General features: G+C 44.3%; 1 protein-coding gene across 1 annotated transcript; it reads left to right on the forward strand.

The window, feature by feature from the left end:
• Positions 1-3,606: 3,606 nt before the first annotated feature.
• Positions 3,607-11,964, forward strand: FZD9 (frizzled class receptor 9). The gene has a single exon (XM_063956150.1). It carries the CDS (start codon positions 4,405-4,407, stop codon positions 6,166-6,168), a length of 1,764 nt encoding a protein of 587 aa, XP_063812220.1. The 5' UTR covers positions 3,607-4,404; the 3' UTR covers positions 6,169-11,964.
• Positions 11,965-17,634: the final 5,670 nt, after the last annotated feature.

Below are 17,634 nucleotides of genomic sequence, written 5' to 3' on the forward strand. Positions count from 1 at the left end.
TTGACTAGTAATGTGTGATGGAGGGCACAGACTAGCAATGTTTGATGCAGGGCACAGACTAGTAATGAGCGACGGAGAGCATAGACTAGTAATGTGTGATGGAGAGCATAGACTAGTAATGAGTGAAGAAGAGCATAGACTAGTACTGAGTGAAGGTCAGCATAGACTAGTAATGAGTGAAGGAAAGCATAGACTAGTAATGAGTGAAGGAAAGCATAGACTAGTAATGAGTGAAGGAGAGCATAGACTAGTAATGAGTGAAGGAGGGCATAGACTAGTAATGAGTAAAGGAGAGCATAGACTAGTAATGAGTGAAGGAGAGCATAGACTAGTAATGAGTGAAGGAGAGCATAGACTAGTAATGAGTGAAGGAGAGCATAGACTAGTACTGAGTGAAGGAGGGCACAGACTAGCAATGTTTGATGCAAGGCACAGACTAGTAATGAGTGAAGGAGGGCATAGACTAGTAATGTGTGATGGAGAGCACAGACTAGTACTGAGTGAAGGAGAGCATAGACTAGTAATGAGTGAAGGTCAGCATAGACTAGTACTGAGTGAAGGAGAGCATAGACTAGTAATGAGCGACGGAGAGCATAGACTAGTAATGTGTGATGGAGTGCATAGACTAGTACTGAGTGAAGGAGAGCATAGACTAGTAATGTTTGATGGAGGACAGAGACTAGCAATGTTTGATGCAGGGCACAGACTAGTAATGAGCGACGGAGGGCATAAATCAGTAATGTGTGATAGAGGACACAGACTAGTACTGAGTGAAGGAGGGTACAGACTAGTAATGAGTTATGTAGGGCACAGACTGGTAATGATTGATGGAGTGGTTCTATCTATGTAGCTAAATACATAATTATGAATAATTAATATCCAGAACTCAATATAACGCTAACAGACTGTTGGCTTTAAAGCTGTCTTTCCTCTGTTGCAAGGAATAACTTACAAACTGTTAGGTCCAATGATTGTCCAGTGCAGATTAAATAACTTAAGACATTTGCCAAAAATTTTCAAACACTCTCTTTTCATGTAATTTTGTAACAAACATTTTATAACGTTCCATGGAGCCCATGGAGCTAGTAGTGAGTGAAGGAGGGCATAGACTAGTAATGTGTGATGGAGAACGCAGACTAGTAATGAGTGAAGGAGGCCCCACGTGCCTTATTATAATATTTCTCTGCCCATTTCATGGATTGATTGTCATTCAGGGAAAATTACCAGTTACTCCATTAGTCAGGGATTTATCACAATAACCAGGGCTCATTTTAAAGGCAGTTGCAGCGGCAGCGATCCAGTCTGAATTACTAGGTGGAGTGCGCACGCACAGCTATCAGTATCTCACTGGTGCAGTTCTAACACCGTTGGTACACCCCCTCCCGCCCCGCGACCGCCTCTGCCTGTCAATGAGGCAGAGGCGGTCGCGGGACAGGAGGGGGCGTACCAATGGCGTTAGAACTCCGTTGGCGGGGCATGATCCGGACAATGTAGGTGTGTCCGGACTGTTGCGGGGACGGGCCTTGGCGGCTGCGTGACGTCACATGCAGCCACTGCGACCAGGGATGCGGTGAGTAGCGTCCTGCCAGTGCGCAGGAGTTGCACTGGTAGGGAGCTACTCGTCAGGTACAAAAGCATCGCTGCCGTGCAATGCTTTTGTACCTGTGTGTGTGTGGGGGGGCAGAGACAGACATGCGGGGCAAATTTAGCACATCTACGATCAGGTCTGAATTACCCCCTATAACCACTAAACTGCACCAAAAAGCCATACAACATCGTCACACATAAAGGAACAAATTCTATAAACTACATAAGGAACAAGAGCACTCAGGACACAATTTGGAAGAACAGGTTTGCTACACATAACACATTAAAATTTCTAAATGTTTCCTTAATACAAATGATCATATTATAATATAATATATATTTTTATTATTATTATTTTTAATTTAGAGAAGTTACAAGACTTTGCTACCAAACAAGTTATTTTTAACTACTCCCACTGGCAGCCAGAGACCATGCCAAATGAAATGTGGACATTTAAACCCAATTTGTTTTGCTAGGCTCAAAAATAGATTTTTTTCTTTCATACTGCTGCTTGCGTTCTTGGATCCTATTTTCAGAATCTCCTTACCATTTTCCATTCCTCAGATACCAAGCTTTTCAAAACAACTTCAGGGACATATAAGTCACCAGAGGGGCTGCCATTGAAACCACTGTTGCTGAATAGCTACAGTATCTCAAGCTCTTTACCTTGACAGCGACTGATTTTTGGTTAATAAAGATCTGTAGGGGACCAGAAGACGTTGCCATGTGGTAAACAGACACTGTATCCAGTTATGTTATAGAATAAATATAGCAGGAATGTGACATACAAATATATTTAACCACTTAAGTGACAATTTTCCCCTTCAAAACTGTTTATAACAATGGTTAAAAAAATAAAATAAATATATATTTAATATAGTTTAAAAAGTATTTTTTTTAAATATTTAAATATTATATTATGCACACCTACAGAACAGATCTCCTTGTCAAAAATGGGGGTGGGGGAGGTGGGGGGTGGACAGTGGGACGCATGTGATCTGAACATGCCAGTTAAGTGGTTAAAGAATGTTTCTGTGCATGTGTGTGTATGTGTATATATATTTATATGTGTATAAAATCACAGTATGTGCTTAATGTACTAAGGGGCCTATTTACTAAGACTTGGACGGAGATAAAGTACCAGCCAATCAGCTCCTACCTGTCATTATTTAAACACAGCCTGTAAAATGTAAGGTAGAGGATGATTGGGTAGTACTTTAGCTCTCACTTTGAGCAATGCGAGTGTGAATATACTGTAGTAGTAGAATTTGGTGCCATTTTTTTTTTATAAGGATTTTGTTGGGTAGAGTACACCACATATACTGCCTTGTATGATGAAAGATGTCTGTATGTTAGTGAACATGCATAAAAAATGATTGACTGGAGTACAAACGTGTGGCTGCGAGTCTGTAAAGTAGTGTATGTCTTTCTTTGTATTAAATTCTTCTCCTGCCAGAAGGCCAGAAAATCAGATGTTTAATAAAATAAATGCTTTGCAGAGGTTCCAGTGCAGTACAAAACATGGCTTGTTCAGAAAGAGAGAAACACTGAGCTTCTTATTCCGTGCGGTTTATAAATGTAACCCAAGATTTTCCCCTCTGCTTTTTCAAATCAACAAGGTTTGTGTGTAATTTCCCCCAGCCCCCTCCCCTGTACAGATATTTAGATTATATATAGAGAGGGGTGTGTGTAACTATGAATATATATATATATATATATATATATATATATATATATATATATATATATATATATATACACATATATATATATATATATATATATATATACACATATATATATATATATATAAACTAGACGCAGTTGTAGAAAGCCAGGCTTTGTTATGACTGCCAAGAGGGGGTGACAGGACTTGGAAAATATTATTCTAGCAATTTTACAAATTGCCATTCACTTTGTTTAATGATGGAACTGTTTCTTTAACCAGGCCATGCCCCTCTGACAGATGTGGGTGTAGTTACAGACCTGGGCACACCCCAGTTGTGATTTCTCTACTGTGAAGTCCACAGCACGCTTTTAGTGTCAGCAGTAGCCCAGCTCCCAGCAACAGCTGGCACATACCCTCCCCTACATGCAAGCTGGGCGGGAACTGTCTGCAGAACCTCTCTGTCCTTAACCCTGTGTGCCCTCACTGTGCTAACACTCTCCTCTGACTTTAATCTCTTTCTATGTATTTGTTTGCATTCACCCCTATCCTTGCGGCATGCTGTTATTTGTAGCTGTCACAAGCTCTCCGAAAGCTTTCCAGCCTTGCATTGTTCCGCAACATTTCACATTGGCAGCAAGGGAGGAGGAAAGCTGCACTTGTGCTAGATATCTGAAGACCACCAGCTCCTGGAATAGACATTCTGCTTACAGCCAGGGAGAACCAGTTACTAACTAAAAATTTCCAGCAAAGACTGGCACAGACTGTGGGCATACTAAAGGACAAGCCAGAACTGCCATGCGTTTCTGCAAAGGGTTTGCTGTGTTCCTGTGGATTGTAACGTGAGTCTCAGACTGGATCCTGATGTGACTTCTCAGCATTCCCAAATGATTACTTTCCCCGCACTACCGTTGCAGCAAGCATTTACCATCATGTCTGGAATGATTGTTACAAAAAAAGGCTTATTTGTGTCCTCTGTGACCCAGTTGTGAGACAAGAAAGCTGACCCTGCACGCCGTTGTGCTGGAATGCATTGTGCCCTGCTTTTAACAGACAGCTGGATATAAAGTCGTGTGTCTATATCCGCTCCAGCCTCCTGCTTCTCACAGTTGTTGCCTTTTAGCCTGGGCACAAGTTTCACTGACCTAAGGATGTCTCCTTTCTGCTGCCTCTTAACCCTTGCCTGCATGTGGCAAATGCTGGCGATGGCCCCGGCTCTGGAAATGGGATTATATGACGTGGAGAGGGGAAGAGAAGCTAAATGTGAGCCCATTCAGATTCCAATGTGCCAGGGCATTGGCTACAACATGACTAGGATGCCCAACTACGTTGGCCACGAGTCTCAGGCAGAGGCTGCAGAGAAGCTAGATGAGTTTGCCACCCTTGTGCAGTATGGCTGTCACGTTCACCTTCGTTTTTTCCTCTGCTCCCTTTATGCTCCCATGTGTACTGAGCAGGTGTCCACCTCCATTCCGGCCTGCAAGCCCATGTGTGAGAGTGCACGGCAGAAGTGTGCCCCCATAATGGAGCGCTTTCATTTTGGTTGGCCAGAGTCTTTGGATTGTGACCGTCTTCCCAGTAAAAATGACCCTAATGCATTGTGTATGGAGGCTCCTGAGAATGCCACAAATGGAGACCCTCAAACGAATGGCCAGGGCATGCTCCCTGTGGCTCCACGGCCTCTGCCTCCATCAGGGGCTGGGATGGGTGTCCCCAGTCGATGTGCCAATCCTGACAAATTCCTATATGTGGAGAGGAGCGGAGTGTGTGCCCCAAGGTGCACCCCTGGTGTGGATGTCTACTGGTCCTCAAGTGATAAGGACTTTGCCTTGGTGTGGATGGCGGCCTGGTCTGGTCTGTGCTTTATCTCCACAGCCTTCACTGTACTGACCTTTTTATTACATCCTCAACGCTTTCAGTACCCTGAGAGGCCAATTATCTTTCTCAGCATGTGTTACAATGTCTACTCTACTGCATTTCTCATCCGTGCTGCAGCCGGGGCACCCAGTATAGCTTGTGACCGTGAAGGTGGCGCCCCCTACCTGATCCGAGAGGGTCTGGAAAGTAGTGGCTGCACACTTGTCTTTCTCATATTATACTATTTTGGCATGGCCAGCTCACTGTGGTGGGTGGTATTAACCCTCACTTGGTTCCTGGCTGCGAGTAAAAAGTGGGGTCATGAAGCAATTGAGTCCCACGGTAGTTACTTTCATTTAGCTGCTTGGGGTATTCCAGCTGTAAAGACCATTATCATACTCACAATGCGTAAAGTGGGGGGAGATGAGCTGACTGGACTATGCTATGTTGGAGGATCAGATCCCAGTGCCCTAATGGGATTCGTCCTTGTGCCACTTTCGTGCTACTTGGTGATTGGCACATCATTTCTGCTAACAGGCTTCGTTGCCCTCTTCCATATCCGACGTGTCATGAAAACTGGGGGTACCAATACAGAGAAATTAGAGAAACTGATGGTTAAAATTGGAGTATTCTCTATTCTCTATACTGTCCCAGCCACCTGTATCATTGTTTGTTGCTTTTATGAACGTCTTAATTTGGCTCACTGGGAGACACGAGCACGGGAAGAGCCCTGCAGGACAGCAGCTGGAAGTTCCAGGCCAGACTGTACTTTGCCTGTTTCCATCCCCAGTGTAGCAGTCTTCATGCTCAAGATCTTCATGTCATTGGCTGTGGGCATAACTAGTGGCGTGTGGGTATGGAGTTCAAAGACACTGCAGGCCTGGCAGGGAATCCTGTGCCAGCGCCGACTTGGGGTGGTGGGAACCAGGACTCGAGGGAAGCCTCGCAGTGGAGGGGGTATTGCCTGTAGCTTGGGGAGCTGCCCGTACAAGCCACCACCACTTACTCTTCAGGTTGCAAAAACTGACCTCTTCATTGACTGCCCAACACATGTGTGAATCAAAAGATAGTAGTTATAGGGGGGATTATGTGTTGAACATGCAACAGGGAAATGCATTTACCTCTACAGCAAGCATGTTTTAATTGCTTATCAAGGATGGAATTGCAGATGACTTGTCAAAGGATCAGCTGTTAATGTGAGAATGGAGTGAGGTTTTACAGTTTTCTAGCGAATTGATGATGAAGTGCAACATATAAGTGGAATATGGCAAGGAGAATGGGCACCTTGCCTACACATTTCAAAGCAGAGGGATAATATATTTTGATGACACCTGCAGGGAAATTGTTATTGTTCCAGTTACAGAGACATTATAGAGATGCTCTGTTTCTAATACCCTTGTTGGCTGCTTTTAGCTGAACTCTGAACCTTTAAGCAGCTGTTTTGGGAGCTCAGCCCCCTCCCTCCTAGTCCCATAGCAAAAAATACACAGATTGGTGCCTATATGACTTATCCAGTTTATCTCACCATCTCCAGGGACCTGAGAATCCTGCTCTGGTAATGTTCTACTGTGTAGTTTTGGTTGCAGACATAGTGCTATTCATTGCTTCTCTGACAATCAAGACTGTACAGCTTCTGTATTGAAAAGGTCACCAGCAGCCAGCTCTTAAGATTAATCTAATGGAGCACTGGCATTTCAGCCAGTGGATCAGTACTTCTCACAGATTTATCTGTGCGGTAAACAATGATGTACTTAATTGTTTAACTGCCTAATGCAGAGTTTCTCTTCCTTGCTTAAGCACAAAGTTACCAATGAAATGGGAGTATTGACTAAAAAACATATAAGGGAATTTCTTTCTAGCCGTGTGAACAAAAGTGCAATACAGTTACTAGATGGGTTTTGTCCATCCATTCATTAGTGAAGTGCTAAATGGGTTCAATATTTAAATGCATTTGCAGTGAGTTTCCTTATTACGTTTTCAGGAGAACAGTTGAAAGAGATAATTGGGGGAATTCAATTGTTTGAAAAGTCAGTTGGGTGTCTGTTTTTTCCTAACAATTGAATACCGCCCAATGTGTCAAATCTATGCTGCCTTGAAGAGTCATCTTCTGTTTCCAGTGTTACTCTACAGCAGTAGTTCTCAAACTCGGTCCTCAGGACCCCACACAGTGCATGTTTTGTAGGTAACCCAGCAAGTGCACAGGTGTATTAATTACTCACTGACACATTTTAAAAGATCCACAGGTGGAGCTAATTATTTCACTTGTGATCTGTGAGGAGACCTGCAAAACATGCACTGTGTGGGGTCCTGAGGACCGAGTTTGAGAACCTGTGCTCTACAGAATGCATATATCATACCAACCTTATTCTATGCTGTTAGCACACAGTTTAGCATAAATTAAAAGGTTAAAGGTTTTCCAATATTAAGTGAAGGAGTACCATTGCTTCATCATTGCAGTGTCTTAAAGTCATGTAGGAAATATAGAAACATTTATTGTATTCACTTTTATCATATCAGTGGTAGGCAATCCATGCCTCTTCAACTGTTACGGGACTACACATCCACACATGCTCAGATAGCCTCCTGGGACCTGTAGTTCCACATCAGCTGGGGAGTTATTGTACATGTTGCCTACGGCTGATATTAAAGTAACATAAGGGCATTGAAATCACACAAGTCTGTCATCCCTTCTGATATACTAATTGTGTGATAGAATTGGACACAATACACCACACAGACATTGTATCATTAGTGTGACCTGACCTGCTTAAAACTACATTTGTCAGTATTGAATTTTAGCAGCACGTTATATTAACCAATGCAGAGTAACAGTAGTTTTTCTTTGTGTTGTGAATATAGTTATTGTTGATTATGGGCTGGCTGGCATATTAACATTATTGTTTTTTGTCTGCTAATGTGAAAGCCACTTGCATAGTGAATAGTGTAAGTGATAAAATTGTGGAAAATATACAACTATAATGAAGGCCAAAGTGCCTAAATCTCTTATACGTTGCATTACTATGCTATATTCATTTTTATTTGTACACAGAGCCTTCATAGTAATGGCTCTTCTAACTAGCATGCAGGTTACCCCCTTCCAAAATTAGTTGCATTATACATTATATATGAAATGGCAAAATATTACAGGAAAGCTTAAATATAGAAATTGCAACAGAAACAAATTACAACCTCTAAATACAAGTCAAAACAAGTGGAACAGAGTTCCCTGGCATTGTGAGCTTACAGTCTAATAGAGTTCCCTGGCCTTGTGAGCTTACAGTCCAAGTGAATGATCAGAACAGGTGAGAAATATATCAGGTGGCGAGAAATGCCTGTACTATAAATGTGATGAAACGTACCCTCCTGAGCTCCAGCGACTTTTATTTAAATATTATTTATAAAGCAATATTATGCCTGCCAGCCCATACCATAAGTGCAGTCTTCTGAATGAATAAGGTAACAGCAAGTTTATTGAGGAGACTGCAATAGATCATCTTAAAAGCTATGTAACCAGTAGACATGAAAAGAATTTAGATGGTGTATTATGAAACAAAATCTGTTCTGTATACTGCGTCTGACATGTCCCGTGCAGCTTTTCTTTATACATATTTCATAATATCCAATGCTCTAATGTGCACTGCGAGCAGAGATGAACAGATAGATGAATCATATATTTTTATGTTGTATAGTGATTGAAGTGATTCTCTGTAGATGGTTGGCAAGGAAGAACCGTTACATTCGTTTCATTTCTTCCAAACACTTTACAAGTTTTCAATGAAATTTTGCGTTTAAAAGTGTAAGAAAGAGCTGCTTCATATGATGTCTGGGGAACCACATCAATAATATCAGAGGGGTCGGTGAGACTTGCTCTTCCACAAGAAGTATTGAATTGAAAAGAGGTATAACTTCTATCACTATAAAGCAAATGTCCTAGTTGAAATGATGGAGTCCCTATTGCGTTAGTAGCAGTGAATTTCCTTATTGAGTGCCAAAGAGTATTATGGTCTGATTATAGAAACACAGAATTCTTTTTTTTCTTCAGTTTATAAAAATGGCTTTCCACCCAAAGAATGTGTGATACATTGTGATAATATGATTGGATTAGACCAATTTCAAATAATTTGGAGCATAAACTGTTCTTTTTTAATGTATATTATTTTGTAATTACCTTGGGAATTGTTATAAATATCTATATATTTCCTTAAGTAATCTATTATATTATTGAGATGAAATGTTTATTTCTGTAGGAAATGTTGCATCATCTGAATATTATTTATTATTATGTCCTAGCATCCTGCAGGCTATGAAGGAGCTTAAGTCATAGCTTAACAGATTTCCTATACAGAGAACTCATCAAACAGATGAATTAGTAAATGGTGAAACACCATGTTAGTGGTTCATAAAATACCTGCTTACACTCCTGGTATGTCTGTGAGACTCAATAATATTGGGGCATTTTCCCAGTTCCCCGGTGAATGTCAGCCACCCTCCGAAATGTTGTCCACTTCCCCTAGAAAACGGCGGATTGGGGCCCTGATGATGACATTTTCTGCGAAACGCATCATCCATCATAGCCCTTCACCGCTGCACAAAGACTAAAATTGCGTGGGTGGGGCCATAATGACGTAAATTGCATCATCATGTACCCTGATCTTTACCCTTGGACATACCCTCCAAAATCCCAGAGGGGGGGTGGTCCCAAAAAGCAGTCAAAACTGGTTCATAATGAATTGATAGGTAAAATTCTTTTAAATATGCTTCAAAGTTACAGCCTCTCTGTTGGTGACAGGTGCTCTTGAAATCTCCCCATAGACAATAATAGCAACAAGTAACATCAGCAGACTTTAGAAGTTCCTGTACTTCATCAAATAAAATGTGTGTGCATAGCTGTGAGGGATGCATCTAGCAACAGGGAATGTATATTCACTCTGATTTGCAGAAAAAGTACACAATAAATAGTAATTAAAATGGAGCAGTAGTTTCTCTGTCTATACAAACGACAGTGTATTTAGGAATTATTACTTTCTATGTCTGTATGGCATTTTGTGTGGAGACATGCATAGAAGAATATATAATAAAGGTGAACTCTACTTTCAGAGCCTTTCACTGTCCAGACAGATTTGCTCATGCTCCGTTGCCATGGATACGGCAATAGATGAGCTCAGGTCAGTGCAATATAATTGAACAATTATCTATATAGCGAAAAACAAGCACATTTACATGGTGTAGAAAATTCTCCCCTATAAATACTCCCCAAAGGTTTCTAGAAACATCGTTGTATTTGCTCTGTCACATTATTTTGCCAGGCGTATAGTGGAAGAAAGGAGATCCATGCTCCGTAGATATAGAAAGTTACATTGACCTTTAGTTTATATGGGTGCACCACTCCTTAAGCACATACATTTCATAGAAATGTCACTATGGGGACGATTCCATTAATTGCACGCTCCTGTTGTAGCTTTTCCCCATGTGCTTCTATGCACATTTGTGGCAGTTACTGCCATGGTATCATCGGATATTGCTTATTGTTGGTCCAAGCAAAAATAACCTGTGTTTACTGACATTAATGCCTTGTGGAGATACACACGGGCAGCTAGACCAATGAGCTATATTCTTGTTATCACTTGTTACAAATGTTACATGGTGCGCCAACCAATCAGCTCCTGTCATTTTTCAAACAGATGACAGTTAGGAGATGATTGGCTGGAGCACCATTTAAGATTCGTACCAAGGGATAAAAAGAATATCACTCGTTGTTAAATCTGGCCCTTAGTACAAGGTTACAATGGGACCTCAAACTTAATTGAATCAGCCCTTGCAGAACTAAGAAAAGAATATTCCGTTTTACTGCATCCTTTTGGCAATCCGGCCGTTTCTATTGGTAACAAATGGTCTCAGTTGTAGCTGGAATGTAAGTTTGCTAAGCTAGTAACTTATGCTGGGCATACACAGGCAGACCGATTGGCATTTTATCTGACATTGCAGATTTCGCAGGCACACACTGTGAGATCTATCACAGTGTATTGGCCATGGTATCGGCGCTCCGCTCTCGGGGAGGAGGCTTTTCACCGTTCTTTCCCATGTGAAGAAACGAGGAAAATGTCTGTCGGTCGGCCGTGGTAGGACACACACTGTCTGATGTGGCCGACATGACGCTTTGAAAATATCAAGTAGGACGGACAAGCTGTTTTATCCGGAATGTATGACCGATCGATATTACTGGATCGGTCGCCCTCATACACGTTGCAATTATCTGGCCATTTCGCTAATATGGGGTGTTTCAACCAGATAATAGCGTGTATGCCCAGCATTAGTAAAACCTAGGGGTTGCACATTTTCTTGGTGAGAAAAGAAAGGGAAAGCTGATTGGCCAAAACAGTACTCTTCACCCAAACACCATGCTCATCATGGAGATAGGGTAGTGACTATCTAGTCTACAAACAGTGGAGGCTGTGATCTAAAGCAATATTTAGCATGGAAATTGCATCTCACCAGTTCCTTAGGGACTGGATCAGCTACATTTTCATGTGTCTCCTGTGTGTAGAGAGCCGTACAATAGTACAAGATATACAAGATAGATGTGAATTAATAGGTACCAAGGAGCAGTGCTAGATTGTAACATTGTTCTCCATTTGTCTATCAGGGAAAGGGGTTACATACTGCAGCTGTCACTACAGATCTATATATAAATATATATATATATATTTTTGGATTTGCATTATAAAAATAGTACTGGTTTTCTAAAGTACTGACTATAAAAGTAATATTGAGAAAGGTAATTTAATTATGTAATTTATTCTTGAACTGTCAGAGTTTTGATTTAACGGTTTAATAAACTGACGTTTGTGTGATAATTTGTCTCTTGTTTGATTTCATTCTACGTGTTGTAGGGATTCCATTACAGTTACCTATCTATATTTCTGTAGTTACCAACTCTCCCTGTCATTTCCATGTTAAGGGCCTAATTCAGTAATGATTGCAAATTCTACTATTTGCAATCCTTTGGATCGCATGCTGGGGGCCGCCCAGCATGCTGACTGGAGCCTCCCCCCCGTTGAACAAGTAGAAATTGCGAATGCATCGCAATTTCTGCTTGTTAGCAGAAACTAACGAAGCCACCTGCGCCCGCAGGAGGCCCGCCGACATCTTCCCGATCACGGCGCCTGTGTGTGATGTCATGCAGCTGCTGTGATCACGCCCCCCTTTGTCCGCCTTTGTCCCCTGTTCGCGCCCGACCGCCCCGCAACGCTCCATCTCCTCCCTGGAAATGGAGCGTAAAAACCGCCACCGCCCCGTGAACGTCTCTGCCTGAAAATTAGGGCGCATGCGCAGGATGGGTGCTGCACATGCGCCCGCATCTTTTTCTCAATGTTTGCAGTTGGATCACTTACTGCGATCCAACCTGAATTAGGCCCAAAGTCCCAGGTTTGAAAGATTTGTCCTTAGAGTTTATATCCATATAAATATCCTTAATTGTGAGTACTGATTGTCTTTGAGTTTCCTTTACTTTCTATAATTACACAATTTATTGTTATTTCTTATATTTTTTTTTATTTTCAGGACACAATATAAGGTAATATTTAATGCAAAGAAATATTCAAAACAAAGAGGAAATGACAGCACGCCGATAGCACTGCACAAGACAAGCTTAGTGTAACGCTCTGCAGGAGTGAGTGCCCGGAAATTATTTTAAAATATTGGTAAGCATGCATTCCTTCCCCCAGCCTTCAGCCAACTGGTCAGAATTTGTTATGTCTTCTTAGTATGTGTCTTTCCCAGCTGGCATTAGGAATGTGCCATTTTGGTAAAACACTTTATATGAATATTAAGCGACTAAACACTCCAAATGCCTATTATTTATAGCGGTTTAAGAAACTTGCTCTAAATAAAAGGAATAAGCTAAATCACGAATAGGGGTGAGGTGTATCAAACCTTGGAGCTTGGAGGGGGAGAGAAAGTGGAGAGAGTAGACCTGGCAACAAAGGGGGGGGGGGGGGGGGTCAAAGGGGACTGGGCCCCAAGGATACACAGTGGTAGATTTATCGCCAGACTGCCGCTTAGTGCCCGGTGGGGGTGTGAGAGTGAAAAGGCTGTGCAACGAGCTAGGGGTCCTGCTCTGTGCAAGCAGTTAGGGGACATGGCGGCAGCTCCACTGGCCAGGATTCCCATGCCCTGCGCTGGCCTTTTCTGGGACATAGACATGGTAGTGACCTCCTGGTGGGATGTGATGGCTGCATGGCGCCTGCTGCGCTTGTCCATGTCTGGGTACTGGAGTGCAGGTGAGTCTCTATCCAGGGTCAGAGCGGCATAGCGAGAGGATACAGGCACACTGAACTGGGGATGGGATGGGAGCTGGAAATGCAGCCTGGAGTCATTGGGAAGAGATGGAGAGACAGGCTGTGGGGAGAGTGGGAATGAGAGAGGGAGAGGGTGTGTGTGTGAGGGGAAGGAGATATATACATGTACAATTACAGCATGTATATGTGAGTATGTATATATATATATATATATATATGCTTGGGACCAGAAGTATTTTGGATATGGGATTTTTCCGTATTTTGCAATAATTGCATACCATAATGAGATATCATGGTGATGGGACCCAAGTCTAAGTACAGAATGCATTTATGTTACATATACACCTTATACACACAGCCTGAAGGTCATTTAATACAATACTTTTAACAACTCTGTGTATTAATAAAATTCTGGATTTCGGAATATTCCGTATATTGGAATATTTGGATATGGGATACTCAACCTGTGTGTGTGTGTGTGTGTGTGTGTGTATATATATATATATATATATATAGTCCACAGCACCTCTAATCTGAAATGCAATAAGAACAAAGAGCGCCTCCTAGTGCAGTATAAGAACAACACCAATTTTCTACAAAAAAAAGCTATAAGTGAACCTGTACCATATAAAAATATTATGAAAGCTTATCTCATGCGCACAGTGTTTATTCACTGCAGAGCAGCGAGTGACAGGAGCCTCCCCACGGGTGGAACAGAGGGACAGTCACAAAAAAAGCAAAAGTTGGGACAGTTGGGAGGTTTGTATTTCTGTCTGCAGCTGTCAACATAAGTATCTGGGCTTGCACCCTTATGCTGGGTGCAAAAGATTTGACTAAAACAGGCTTCATACACGCCCACAACACGGAATAGTTCTGTGTGATCGCATGGTCAGCTCCCAGAGACGTCCATTGTGAAAGTCTGGTCCATCGACGGATGAATCAATCTGTGCACACTAGCAATCTCCAATGGAGTGTATTTCCCTTATCCAGCCCATGAGCAGGCACCGATATATTACTTTGATGCATGCACAGGGGGGGTAATTCCAAGTTGATCGCAGCAGGAAATTTTTTAGCAGTTAGGCAAAACCATGTGCACTGCAGGGGAGGCAGATATAACATTTGCAGAGAGAGTTAGATTTGGGAGGGTTATTTTAATTCTGTGCAGGGTAAATAATGGCTGCTTTATTTTTACACTGCAAATTAGATTGCAGATTGAACACACCCCACCCAAATCTAGCTCTCTCTGCACATGTGATATCTGCCTCCCCTGCAGTGCACATGGTTTTGCCCAATTGCTAACAGAATTCCTGCTGCGATCAACTTGAAATCACCCCCAGTATGCTGTAATCCCAGGCTTGCCTACCCTCCCGCATTCAGAGGGAGGCTCCCGATTTTTAGATGAGCCTCCCGCTGCCCCGGAAACCCTGACAGCCCTCCCGGTTTTTAAAGCCCTTGTCCGATTATATGTACTGCGCATGCGCGAGCCCGGAAGGTCGGGGGGCGTGGCCAGCACGGGAGACTTCCTGGCCGTCCACCGCAGGGTTGTGTGTCCTGCACACTGCAGCAGGGCTCTGCTTCTGCTTCCCTGTGACTTGCTCCTCCCACCACACTCAGGGCTGTAGCGTGGATCAGCCCAGCAGCAGCCGCAGCCTCAGCTGACAGCTTCTGCTCTTCACCTCTTGAGTCACAAGCGACATGTGCACTGCCACTGTGCTGCCTCCCACACTGTCAGGGGTGAGCTCCCAGCCTTTACTAGAAGGAGCAACATACACAACAGGTGAGAGCTAGGGGTAACAAGGGGGAATGGAGGCTGTGGGTAATGTGTGTATGATGCAGTTCAATGTGCTACAGGGTCTAATATGGAGGGAGGGAGAGGGGGCTGGGCTGTGTAGTGGTACTGTATGCTGTGTATAATGTAATAAGGGGGGAGGGGGGGCTGTGTATAATGTAATGTGGGGGGGGGCTGTGTATAATGTAATGTGGGGGGGGGCTGTGTAGTGTACTGTATGCTGTATATAATGTAATATGGGGGGAGGGGGGGCTGTGTATAATGTAATATGGGGGGAGGGGGGGATGTGTAGTGTACTGTATGCTGTATATAATGTAATATGGGGGAGTGGGGGCTGTGTATAATGTAATATGGGGGGGTGGGGGGGCTGTGTAGTGTACTGTATGCTGTGTATAATGTAATATGGGGGGAGGGGGGCTGTGTATAATGTAATATGGGGTGTGGGGGGGGCTGTGTAGTGTACTGTATGCTGTGTATAATGTAATATGGGGGGAGGGGGGGCTGTGTAGTGTACTGTATGCCGTGTATAGTGTAATGTGGGGGGAGGGGGGGCTGTGTAGTGTACTGTATGCTGTGTATAATGTAATATGGGGGGAGGGGGGGCTGTGTATAATGTAATATGGGGGGAGGGGGGCTGTGTATAATGTAATATGGGGTGTGGGGGGGGGCTGTGTAGTGTACTGTATGCTGTGTATAATGTAATATGGGGGGAGGGAGGCTGTGTGCGCGGCGGCAGCAGAGCCCCCAGCAGCGGAGACCCGGAGACCCCAGCAGCGGCGGCAGCGGAGACCCCTGCAGCGGAGACCCGGAGACCCCAGCAGCGGCGGCAGTGGAGACCCCAGCAGCGGCGGCAGTGGTGGCAGCGGAGACCCCAGCAGTGGTGGCAGCGGAGACCCCAGCAGTGGTGGCAGTGGAGACCCCAGCAGCGGCAGCAGTGGTGGCAGTGGAGACCCCAGCAGTGGTGGCAGTGGAGACCCCAGCAGCGGCAGCCGTGGTGGCAGTGGAGACCCCAGCAGCGGCGGCAGGGGAGACCCCAGCAGCGGCGGCAGGGGAGACCCCAGCAGCGGCAGCAGTGGTGGCAGTGGAGACCCCAGCAGCGGAGACCCCAGCAGTGGTGGCAGCGGAGACCCGGAGACCGCAGCAGCGGAGACCCGGAGACCGCAGCAGCGGAGACCCGGAGACCCCAGCAGTGGCGGCAGTGGAGACCCCAGCAGTGGCAGCAGTGGTGGCAGTGGAGATCCCAGCAGCGGAGACCCCAGCAGTGGTGGCAGTGGAGACCCCAGCAGCGGCAGCAGTGGTGGCAGTGGAGACCCCAGCAGCGGCAGCAGTGGTGGCAGTGGAGACCCCAGCAGCGGCGACCCCAGCAGTGGCAGCAGTGGCGGCAGTGGAGACCCCAGCAGCGGAGACCCCAGCAGTGGTGGCAGTGGGGACCCCAGCAGCGGAGACCCGGAGACTCCATCAGTGGCGGCTGCAGAGACCTCATCACCAGTGGCGGCAGCAGCAGCACAGAATGTAAGGTATCCAAAAATGCCAGCCTGCGTCTTGGATGGGGCCCATGTGGCTGGGGTGGGGAGAGCAGGGCAGGGCTGAAGAAAATTAACAAAGTGGGTGCTGAGTGATTACATGTTATTGCTGCTTGCAGGCCCAAGCTGACTGTTACTCACCCTAGGGGGAGCGCTGACAGTATTATAGGAACAGGGACAGTGTTACAGGGATAGTGTCAGACTTACAAGGTTATAGGGATAGGGTCAGTGTTATAGGGATAGTGAATAAATTATGAAAGCGCTGTCCAATAACAAAGAGTATTTATTAAACAATTAAGATCAACCATAAAATCACATTTAAAACCACATATACTCAATATTTCTTTTACTTAACACTCTCTTTCAGAGATCATACAAGACAGTAAAAGCACTGCATGTAACAATTTCAGCTTTACGGGGGGGATACACTTGCAATATCAGCATACTATGTTGCAATTATTTAAACTGAATGTATCCACACCAATACAATTCTCCACAATATGCGTTGGGATAATTCTGCGGTCTCTTGTGACTAATGAATATTACATTTTAAATGACCGTTCCGAACAATTCCAGAGGATAGCAATATTGATATGCCCCAATCTTTGGGATAATATTCTTGATTTTAGCTCCTCCCACTGGAAGAGTTCTTATTTACAGTCACTATATGAAAGTTGAAACTTGGATACGCTTGCCGAATGAATAGCTCTTCTGCTTTGGAGAGGCAGGTCCAGTTCCAATTGATGGTACGGACGGGCGTCCCAGTCGGAGGCTATCGGCTGGCGTGCCGTTCCTGGTCCTACTACTTTGTGCACTCCTCGGCTTCACTGCCCTAGGGATGACTACAGGAGTAGCTAGTTCAGCAATATGTTAAGGCGGCCGCGCCTTTGGCTGGGCGCTCGTCCCTGTCGCACA

This window comes from Pseudophryne corroboree, chromosome 2 (assembly GCF_028390025.1).
Source record: "Pseudophryne corroboree isolate aPseCor3 chromosome 2, aPseCor3.hap2, whole genome shotgun sequence".
NCBI classification, from domain to species: Eukaryota; Metazoa; Chordata; class Amphibia; order Anura; family Myobatrachidae; genus Pseudophryne; species Pseudophryne corroboree.

Excerpts from the sequence above, each read along its gene's own strand:
- FZD9 (XM_063956150.1), top strand. The coding sequence starts at position 4,405 with ATGTCTCCTTTCTGCTGCCTCTTAACCCTTGCCTGCATGTGGCAAATG.